Here is an 11,570-nt window from a genome sequence, read left to right as displayed (position 1 = left end):
TTCTCTCCATTTTGGCCTCCCGTCCACACTGAGACGGTGTTTTCACTGATGGAAAACGCAGCGTTTTCAAAAAGCTCTTGAAAATGCATATATTTGAAAACGGTGCTTTCACGTTGCAGTGTGGACAGCAAAAACGCAGACTTTCTAAACGATGACACATGCTAGTCATATGATGACTAGCATTAATTAACATTAATTCATGACTAGCATGTTACCAATTAAATTAAGATAGCGGAGGGTAATTTTAGAGCAGTTGTTTTGTTTGCTCTCAATTTTGACAGCCCTATTAAAGATTAATATCAGTTTGTACATGCTCGAGATAGCTTTTCTTCAAATTCTTTAATTCTCACTCGCTTTTGCATCTTTGTACTTTTGTGTTACTTGCAGCAACAACTCCACCTCATTGTTAGTCCATTTAAAAAACTCTGTGCTTTTCCTCAACTTTTTGCCGCGACATTTCAAAGAGCCTGAAACTAAATATAACGGCAGACAGAAGTGAGGCAGGTCAAATCTTCTTGTTTCACGCATGCTCAGTACTGGAACATAAGCGCTTTCGGCCGTTTCAATGTGGACACGCAACTCTGTGAAAACGACTGAAAACACTAGTGTGGACGCGGAGCGTTTTCAGACAAAAATGCCGTTTTCAAATCTATCCGGGCTAGTGTGGACGTAGCCAAAGAGTACTCCTGAGAGTGTTAGTGCCTTACAGAGTCATAAATGATGCTATCCAACTGCCTGTTAGGGTACCTGGGTCGTCGACCCACTGTTTGTCCAACAATAAAGCTAAGTTTGAGTTTACTTCCGCCTCCGTGAGTCTGCATATTAAGTCCCCAAATCTGCCTGCCACACACAGCCCATGACACTGCCTTTTACTAAAAGCTGACAGTGTCATTCAGTGTCAGTGCACGGCTTAAATCACCAGACTGTCATGCAGGAAAATGGGGTTTGTGTGCTTTTAGAGAACTTCATGATTTTTTTTTTCTTGAACTGTTGGAATTCGGAACATGTTCCATTAAACAATGTGTTCGGTCAACTTAGTAGATCCATGTTTATGTTTATCATATATACACTACCAGTCTGTACCAGTCTACAATGTAAAAAGTTACTTTTACATTGTAGATACATACTGAAGATATCAAATACCCAATTTCCTTCGGGGCCAACCTTCGGGATCAATAAAGTTTATTGAATTGAATTGAATTGAATTGAAATATATAAAGCAAGATATATGGAATTATGCAGCAAAGAACAAAATGACAAAATGACTCTAAATATGTCTTATATTTTATAAGGTAGCCACCTTTTGCTTTGTTGACAGCGCCGCAAACCCTTGGCCTTCTGTTAATGATCTTAATGATGTAGTCACCTGAAATGGTTTTCACTTCACAGGTGTGCTTTGTCAGGGTTCATTTGTGGAATTTCTTGCCTTCTTAATTGGGATGGGACCATCAGTTGTGTTATGCAGAAGTCAGGTTGGTACACAGCTGACACCCTGTTTCACAACATATGTTAGAATTCATATGATGGCAAGAAACAAACAGCTAAGAGAAACAACAGTCCATCATTGCTTTAAGAACTGAAGGTCAGTCAGTCCGGGAAATTGCTAAAACTTTGAACGTGTCCAAGTGCAGTCATGAAAACCATGGAGTGCTACCATGAAATTGAGGACTGCCACAGGTAACGAAGACCAAGAGTTACCTCTGCTGCTGAGGATAAATTCATCCAGTCACCAACCTCAGAAATTAACAGCACCTCTGATTAGAGCCCAGATAAATGCCACACAGAGTTCCAGTAGCAGACACATCTCTGCGTCAACTGTTCAGAGGAAACCACGACTAAGGAAAAGCAACAAGCAGAAGAGATTTGTTTGGGCCAAGAAATGCAAGGAATGGACAGTAGACCAGTGGAAATCTGTGCTTTGATCTGATGAGTCCAAATTTGAGATCTTTGGTTCCACCTGTTGTGACTTTGTGCGATGCAGAAAAGATGAAAAGATGGTATTTGCATGCATGGTTCTCACCATGAAGCATGGAAGAGGAGATGTAATGGTGTGGGGGTGCTTTGCTGGTGACACAGTTGGGGATTTATTCAAAACTGAAGGAACACTGAATCAGCATAGCTACCACAGCATCCTGCAGTTGGACCATCATTTATTTTTCAACTCGACAATGACCCCAAACACACCTCCAGGCTGACCAAGAATGAAAGTGATGGAGTGCTGCGCCAGATGACCTGGCCTCCACAGTCACCTGATCTAAACCCAGTCGAGATGTTTTAGAATGAGATGGACCGCAGAGGTAAAGCGAAAGGGCCAACAAGTGCTCAGCATCTCTGGGAATTCTTTCAAGTCTGTTGGAAAACCATTTCAGGTGACGACCTCATGAAGCTCAGTGAGAGAATGCCAAGAGTGTGCAAAGCAGTAATCAAAGCAAAGGGTGGCTATTTTTAAGAATGTAAAATATAAAACATGTATTGACTTTTTTCACACTTTTTTGTTTTCTACATAATTCCATGTGTGCTCATTTATAGTTTTGATGCCTTCAGTGAGAATCTGCAACATAAATAGTCATGAAAATTAAAACAAACCATTAAATGTGAAGGTATGTCCCAACTTTTGACTTGTAGTGTTTATCAATATTTGCAGGTAACATATTATCTCATTATTGTAATGGAAACGTCACCTTCAGTATATATTCATAGATTTAGTTGTGCCATTTGTTTCAGATCAGTGAATACTTATATAGTGAATATATCTTTGCAGGTGTTATGAGGAAAGAATTGTAGCCTGTGAACTCAAAAGACGTATATTCGGCTTCAATCGTCAAACCGTGAACTCATCACTAGAGGTGAGCACATTTTTGGGGGGTGAGTTTGTTTTTATAATATCTTTTCCTGAAAGATCTATAAATACCTGAGACAAGGAACAAGATGCAAGCAAAGGTAACTTTTATAAATTATTAACTGTGTTATATATATTTGTATTGATATACTGTAGAGGATGTATGCATTCAGATCTTTTTTCATGCTCTTGTTTGTGCTTTTCAGGGTGATATGAACCCTACATCTCACCACAGAGTTCACATCCCATCCTCAGCTTTCAAAGGAGCTGCCACCACAGTGATGGCTTCTGTTATCAACAGCACTTATTTTAAGGTAAGTAGAACCTTAAGAGAGAACCTTAGTCCCATCATACAGTAAGAATGCATAATTTAAGTATTGTTTTTCATAGAAACATTTTGCATCAACTTTTTTTCCCAAAAATTTTGTTTATTTACTTTATATCCTCTGTCCCTTGAAGTGGAGATCAGGTCTTGTTTGATTGCAGAATGATATAATGGCTGAGTGAGGCAGAAAGGATTTTACTCAGAGCTGTAGAAGTTTATTTATAGCTGTCAGAAGGTGATGTGGAAGAAAGCCAGACGTTAGAGACACAAAGGTGAAAGTTCAGATGGAGGATGGCAGCTTTTGAAAAGCCTGAGCAGGGGCAAAATGACGACATCCAAAAGTCCATTATGGCTTTGCAAGCTAGGGCGCTAAAGTTGTAGGATTTGGATTCTCAACAGGACACTGCCCTGCAAAACGAATCATCTTTCCATGGCATCCTTGTTGCATTCTCTTTAAGAGTCCTCACTTTTCAGAGGGCTTTATTCTTTTCCCACGTATCAGTAGGAATGGGAACTGATAAGAATTTAGCAATGCTGATTCCATTATCAATAATTTTTACCCACTCGATTGCTTATCGATGCTCATTAGGTTCTCGTGGGCTTTGCTTTGAGAGTCACCACCAGCTCCAAGCAGCATATCAAAGATATAACATTCATGCAAATGAATTGCATGCTGTGAGCTATTTCCCCTCTTTGTTGTTATCAGTATTGGGGTCTTTTAAAAAGTAATGTATTACACATTGCACAGGATACTTTTCTTCAAAGTAACGCAGTACGCTACTTAGTTACATCTAGGGCAACATAATTCGTTATACTACTCCTTACATTACTTTTGCCTTTCTCTGTAAAATGGCCCAAAATTCACTCTTTCATAATTACCATTTCACAATATAAACCTACAGCCTAAAGTCCCACACACAACACAAATCCCATTTTCAACATTAACATTATTGTCATGTGTCTGCCTCATTGCAGCTGAGTCCTCCACAGAGAAATAGATTACAATTCCACCGCAGAGAAGGCACTGTGCTCGGAGGATTAGTCCTGGCCATGAAGGCAGTTAACATGACAGAAAATGGTGAAATCATCAGAAATCTCTTACAACCCATCATGTTATTCTTCAAACACAACAAAAAGGTAAAAATACAAACATAGTTGGGCTAACATCATATTTAGAAAATGGAATAACCTGTTTCCCTCTTATTTTGATTTAGTCTTCACAGATTACAGATGGAACGTGTGTATTTTGGCAGGAATCAGACAATGGAACAGGTGCTGTTATTGATGTCATTGTTTGGTATTTTTATTTCTAAGTAAAAAGGCGACGCACACTTACTTGCTCTGATTTTTTTTTTTTTTTACTGTGTAGGTTATTGGAGTATTGAAGGCTGCAAAACCAATAAAACTGGAGATGAATTTATTTGCAGCTGCGACCATCTCAGTTTCTTTGCTGTTCTTGTGGTAATATAATTTAACAGAAAATGATCAAAGTTGGTCATAAAATATACATTTTTTGTCTCATTATTGTTTAGCAGCTGTAACTCGGCACAGCATATCAATTAGGAGACAAAATGCCATTTGTATAGCATTTGAAGGGTGACATATTTTGTATAATTAAATATACCAGAATAAATATGAGGAATAGATTTTTTGATGCCAGCATAAGCTAACTAGTGCATTACATATAGACTGTAAAAAAGCAGGACGCAACCTGCAATGTCACTCGTTAGTTTTGGAATCAGCATTTAGAAGCCTCAGTGTTAGCTGCCTTGAGGAAGAGAGGACAACAGATGTTAGGAATCTTCATCAATAATCTGTATTGGTACATTGTACAGATACAGATATCTGCTTTTGATGACTTACGAAACAAGCTAATAAGATACTGGAATACTTGTATTCTCTCACTAAAACTGAAGTACAAATTGTTTGGCTGGGTTGTGTCACACCACATAGTATTTGTTAAATAATATCACTAATCTAAAGGTTAGCTGACAGTATTTAGCCAGAGCTGTTTATGCTAGCAAACATGTTACTCAAAGCTGGCGCATGCCTTACTTTGAGCCTTCCTTTAACATTAGTGAAGGATTATAACTCTATTACAATTGTAATAAATAGGATGAAATTATCTATAGAACCTCAAAACTATTTTTGTACTAAGCTGTAAACTTGATTGTTAATATCATTATGGCAATTTTAACCTTAGTAATTAACTTGCTTTTGGAGGAACTGCAGTGTTTAGCATGTCTACACCAGCTTTATGGTCACACTGGTAATTCCCTTATTTTTACATACGTACGTATTGTCTTACGTTTCAGAACCCTGAGATATCAGTCACAAACTTGGAAGCGGAGAAGCTAAGCTACATCACTTACATTGGATCAGCACTTTCAGTCGTCTTCACATTCATCAGCCTGATCGTCTTCATTTGGTTACAGTGAGTGTCCTCATGTCCCGTGATGTGTCATTTTTAAATATTGTAGAATATCTCTTTAGTTTAGCAGACAAGACATTTTTTTCATCCTTTCATCAAGTACCTAAAGTAATGTGTTGATACAAAGTGAATTACTGCCAGGCTCATTTCATAGAAAAATTAAATTTTGTTTTGTTTTTTACTATGTTCTGAAAGATTAGGCATTAGTTATTAAGCATCACAAAGGTAACTTGTCCCAAACACTTAAGATAACATTCAATGTGAAAGGTGTCGCATCAAGCATTGCATTCTGGTGAGTGGCAAAAACCCAGGTCACACAAATAGCCAGGAAGCCCACCACAGTGTTTGGTGGCTAAGTAGATGTCTTGCCTGTTTCTAAGAAGACTACCATGTTAGTATTGAGGCACGACAGAACTTTCAGTATTGGCATGCACTTTTGTCAGGCTGGATTCCACTAAAAGAAGCATGAACATTTGTAATATTCCTTTAATAGATGTCAGAGGTTACAGCGCCTCTCACCACATGTTGCTTCATAGGACCTCAGTTGTTGCTCCAATTTTTGAAACTTTTTAAAAATAATGTTTCAACTTCCCTGCATGAATGCTTTTTTACAAAACCTAGTTAGTTTATAAACCTAAATGAATGCCTGGGTTTTTGCCATTTGCAGAGAGTAGGTTTTAGTTCCTTATAAATAAATTATGGTTCTCTCTTCTATAGTTTGACTTGTTGTCTGTGACACTGCACCCTGCTGATAGTAAACCACTTCAGTCCCAGTCCAGTTTCAACACACCTATATGTCAGTATTGCGCAGTAGCTATAGCTATAGCTAGATACTTTAGCCTGAAAATTTTAAATTTACGTTGAACTTTGGGCAAATCTCAATTTGCCTTAAAATATTTCACGGGGTTGGAAAGCTTGGAAACATTGTGAATCCTGACAACTATCTCAGTTGTTGTGAAAATGTTTATATTTAATGGCTCTTGCATGTGACGGTGCCAAAATGGCATGGTTACCCAATCTGCTCCAAACTTCACATGTTTGATAACAGTCCAAGTGTGGAGACGTCTGTATGTCTGTTGGTCACAGATGAACGAACTACTGCATAGGCATAGAAACAGGAAATTGGGTACTTAGGTTGTAAACATCATACAATGTTCATGAGATGTACAGGAAATTTTCATTGTGGGTTCTACAAAGGAACATGATATTACAAGCAACTCCTTCATGCAACTACCATGAAGAGATGTGTAAGGTATTCATGTGGCAACAGGAAATAGCTTGACAGTAGCAACAGTTGGCATCAGCTGTAGCACACTTTGACAAAGTGTGAAGACCCTATCATCACTGCAGCCAGCTTCAGTTTTTTGTCTTTTATTGTTTAATCCACAGGACCACGAGCCTCACTTACACATAGACAAGACATTTTATCTTGTATATTTAGTCTTATAGCCATTATAAACAAACAACAAGCTTATCATCTCTATTAGTGTAAAGTATGGAAAAGCATGGAAAGTATGAATAGATATTGAAACTGATTTTTAAATTAAACATCTAAAAATGCTAGATAATGTCTACTATCTGCAAACTGGTGATAAATAATCCTGTTTCTCTTGTAGTCGGCGGTGTCCTGAGAAGGCCATAGGTCTGCACATGCAACTTACAGGGGCAATGTTCTGCCTCCACCTCAGCTTCCTGCTGTGCAGTTTCTGGGAATTGCTGAAGAAAAATGAGGACAGCTCAATTTGCCTGGTTCTTGGTCTCTTTCTACATTGGTCTCTGCTGGCCACCTTGACCTGGAGTGCTCTGGAGGGGTTTCAAATCTACCTTTTGCTCATTCGGGTCTTTAATATCTATATCAGGAGATACCTGCTCAAACTCTGCCTGGTTGGATGGGGTTAGTGAAGTTTTGTTGGGACAGTGTTTCTGTCAAATACGGCAAAAAAGAAAAAGAAAAACACTAACGAAGCAACAGTTCCAAGACAAGACTGAGTGCAATTAATATAGGCAAGGTAATTAATGATTTGAAAACAAGAGGGTAACAAGACAGCTGAATCTAATCTGGACAATAATGCAGGAGGAAGCATGCACTTCTATTGTTATCCTTCTATCAGAAATGAGAAACTACCTAAACGGAAATACTGAGCACAAGTGGGGGGTGAAACTCATAACAATTGAGACCTGACAATAAAGAACACCAAGAATCAAGAAACCAAAAAACTGACAAATAACCTTAAAAACAAGCAAAATTATACAAAGAAAAATTTAGAAGCCAGAGTATCCTGGCTGTTGTTTGAATCGCTCGCCTTTAAATTGAGAAAAATTTATAGTGGGACTTTTTCACACATTATCTACTAAAGCTGCTGAATGTTATTGACTTTTTTCAGTCTGTGGTTGCCATTGTGTTGCAAATCACTTCCTCTCTCAGTTCAGCTTCTAGTCAACTGAACAAACTGACAAAGTCTGGCAGTTTAGAGATAGGAGAAATATGTAGATGGGGGCTCCATCTCAAAATTTCTCAAGGTTGGTGATTTGTGTAGACTCATATTATTGTTTTTTTATTTGTTTGTATTTTTTTTTTCATGTAGAGCAATTTCTTTTTGAGTAAATGGAATTAAGAGAAGCCACATTCCAGTGTTTGCGTTTTACACGCACACACACAGACACTGGCAAGGTTATTACACTGAAGCCCGGAACTTGGTGATAATCTAACATTCTCTGTATATCTTTTATTTTATGTTTGAGAAACTGCAGTGGATATTGCAAATTTCAAAAAAAAAAATGTTACATTTGATCTTATCTTGGTCTTTGTATCTAATGATTCAATTAAAGGTAATTTATCATTCCCTTGTCCAGGTTTTCCCACATTTGTCGCAACAATTTGTGGGATTTCAGGTGTTTATGGCAAGTACACTCTACAACTAAGGGAAGCCAAAAATGGCAATTCAACAGCACAAATGTAAGAAACTCAGTGGTTTTGATTTTAAATATGTAATTAGCATGGTAGTTTGACTATGCATAGATACATGCTGTTATGTTAAAGGAGTTCACTGTATTTTTTATTTTATTTTATTTTATCTTTTATAATGGGCAGGTGCTGGATTAGCAGCGACTTCCAATCAAAGCGTCCTCTAGTCAGCTACATCACTACCGTGGCCTTTCCTTTGTTGGTGGTCCTGTTCAATGCCTGCATGCTGGGGCTGGTTGTGTGTAAGATGTGGAAATTAAGAAGTGATGATAAGAAGATGAGCTTTGGAAGCAGCAGTGACTGGAAGGAGATAAACAAAGAGAAAAGAAAGAGGTTATGGAGGGACTGTGTCACAGTGCTGGGTCTCAGCTTTGTGCTGGGGTTACCTTGGGGGTTGGCCAGCACTACATACGTTTCACTCGCTGGGATCTACATATTCACCATTTTGAACTCCCTTCAAGGTTAGTATGTGAATGATTCTTATATCGAATATGCACTGGACTTTGATCACTTGCAAGAAGAATTAACACTCATTTTTCTTCTCTTCTCAGGTGTATTTATATTTCTTTGGTCTGTGGGTTTGGCCCGGAAGTCTTGATCAGGCTATGTTTCATTAGTCAGAGACTCTTCAGAAAATGATGAACACCAGTTGCAGCAGCCAATAGCCAGTAACAGCCAAGATGTATTATCTATGATGCATATTAGGTGTTGACTGTTGAATGAGTTTTTTTTGTTTGTTTTTTGTTTTTTTGGGGGGGGGGGGGGGGTTGCTGTTTTGTTTCTTCTTTTATGTGCAAATGTCTATTTTTAAAAAATGCAGCTATGATTCTTATGGTTGCATTATTTTTAGTAGAGAAGGCAAAGATTCTCAACAATTTACTGATTCATAAAAGAAAATTCATGTGTTATGACTTAGGTAAGTTACTGTAGATGGAAACTTTTGCACTTTCATAAAAACATTTGGTTTCACTGCAGGTCAGTCTCTCAGTGAACTATACACTTTCAGATATTTTCTTCTGGCTTTCTCCTGTATGAGTCAAGTAGGAAAACTATGATTAAAATATTGTAATGCACAGCATTAGTTCTGCACACTTAAATCATTTCTGGAGACTGTCATAAGGTTTGAGGTTTCATGTTAGTTTCATGAGCTAAAATTGACCATAACCTTTTGCTTTAGTGGTTTAGGTACAAAGATTGCTGTCAGTCCTTCTGTTTTAATCAACAGTACATCCTGAAACACAAGCCAGCCTATCACAGAGCCCACATACCCTCTCAGCAGCTGACTCAATGTGTATTAGTCACCTAAGAATGAGGAGGCTATGCAGACACGCCATGACTTTACGCTACTGTACAGATGATTGTGAAGCATGAATGTTGCAACATAGCTCAGTGGAAGCCATCTTGATTTTCATGGTTAGCACTGTTACTGATGGAGTGTTTAACATGAAAAAATACTTTTATTGCTTTGGACTGAACTGACTTTTCGGTGAAATGGGGCTGCAGACATCCTCTGATGTTATCTGACAGGAATTGAAACTGAGTATTGAACTATGAAACTCAACAACAGAGTCGCTCTAGAGTGACCCCTTGTGCACAATAATTTCAGCCTTTTTTTGTTTTACTCGCGGTTTTACTCATAGACTGGTTGATTTACAACAGCACATAATGTGACAGATCCTCCAATACACATGTGCAACCAGAGTAGCATTTAATTCAATTAAGCTGTAGTTATACATCCAGTTCATAAGAACATTAGTCTCAAGGCACCTTACATAATAAGCCAAAGACCCCAGGAAGGAAAACCACAACCATATGGTGATCCTCTATAAGCAGCACTTGGCCATAAAGGAAACAGACAGGAACAGATCTTCAACAGAAGCCATCTGCTTTTGTGGTTCCAGGTGAGGGGAAATAGAAGATAAATAAGAAGAGCACACAAAGATAAGGAGGGCACAAACTATGAGAAGAAGGCAACATTTTGTGGCATGCAGTAGTGCCGTAAAACACATCAAGAGTGAAAAGAGTTTAACAGAGAAGAATTCTTTTGTGCATCATATGAAGTCCCATCACATCTGTCAAACAACTCGCGGTTACAGCTGTTCAAAACCCCACGAGGCTGGCTGACATGTTTGCGATGGGCAAGCCGTGAGTACTCAGACTGTGTTTACTGAACGCAATATGGATGACATCTTGTAGAACCTCATGGCTCTGCAACGGGGAATTGATAGACCTGATGACCAGTGAGGGACATTAGGCCAACTGCAAAATTGGATGCAGTTGTTCACATTAACCCAAACAACAGCAAGTTTATTTATTCATGCAGGTGGCTGTGGCTCAGGCGGCAAAGCAGATCAGCTACTGACTGGAAGGTTGGTGGTTCGATCCTTGGCTTCCCCAGTCTGCATGTCAGATATGCAGACTGGGGGCAACATGATGCATTCACTCATCAGAGTGTGAATGTGTGTTTGCACTTGTAAATGGTAAATGGCCTGTATTTATATAGCGCTTTACTAGTCCCTAAGGACTCCAAAGCACTTTACATATCCAGTCATCCACCCATTCACACACACATTCACACACTGGTGATGGCAAGCTACGTTGTAGCCACAGGCGCACTGACAGAGGCAGTTTTTATTTAACTTGTGTTTAGAAGTGCTTGTATGACTGGGTGTGAATGGGTGGATGAGGCATGTTGTATACAGTGCTTTGAGTACTCTGGGAGAGTAGAAAAGCGCTATATAAGAATCAGTCCATAATCATCTCCTTCACTCATTCAACTCTGGAACAACAAATTCTTCTCCTTGATAACAGGACTGTGTTTTGACTCTCTGCCCCTATCCTTCAAGGACACCTGCATCAGCCGAGGACTGTTGACTTTTGCTTAACCGGGTGAAAGGACACACTCACTCTCAAGCTGAACACAGGATACGCAGACACACACATGCACACATATGCATGTACACTGATGCAGATGTACACTCACCCCACTCCCCCATTCCAAAGCCTCCGA

General features: G+C 38.8%; 1 protein-coding gene across 1 annotated transcript; it reads left to right on the top strand.

The window, feature by feature from the left end:
• The first annotated feature begins 1,642 nt into the window (after positions 1-1,642).
• LOC134627096 (adhesion G-protein coupled receptor G1-like) lies at positions 1,643-9,275 on the top strand. Its single transcript, XM_063473057.1, has 11 exons — positions 1,643-1,677; positions 2,762-2,846; positions 3,046-3,153; positions 4,140-4,301; positions 4,388-4,436; positions 4,534-4,625; positions 5,480-5,598; positions 7,212-7,489; positions 8,449-8,551; positions 8,687-9,021; positions 9,112-9,275. Exons 1-11 carry the CDS (start codon positions 1,643-1,645, stop codon positions 9,156-9,158), a joined length of 1,413 nt encoding a protein of 470 aa, XP_063329127.1. The 3' UTR covers positions 9,159-9,275.
• The last annotated feature ends 2,295 nt before the right edge of the window (positions 9,276-11,570 follow it).

This window comes from Pelmatolapia mariae, linkage group LG1 (assembly GCF_036321145.2).
Source record: "Pelmatolapia mariae isolate MD_Pm_ZW linkage group LG1, Pm_UMD_F_2, whole genome shotgun sequence".
NCBI classification, from domain to species: Eukaryota; Metazoa; Chordata; class Actinopteri; order Cichliformes; family Cichlidae; genus Pelmatolapia; species Pelmatolapia mariae.
The sequence above is the reverse complement of the archived record's forward strand: the minus strand, read 5'-3'. Positions and strand labels throughout refer to the sequence as shown.

Excerpts from the sequence above, each read along its gene's own strand:
- LOC134627096 (XM_063473057.1), top strand. The coding sequence starts at position 1,643 with ATGGAGTGCTACCATGAAATTGAGGACTGCCACAG. Across the intron at positions 4,626-5,479 it reads GTTTCTTTGCTGTTCTTGTG|AACCCTGAGATATCAGTCAC; the intron begins GTAATATAATTT and ends CTTACGTTTCAG. Across the intron at positions 9,022-9,111 it reads CATTTTGAACTCCCTTCAAG|GTGTATTTATATTTCTTTGG; the intron begins GTTAGTATGTGA and ends TTCTCTTCTCAG.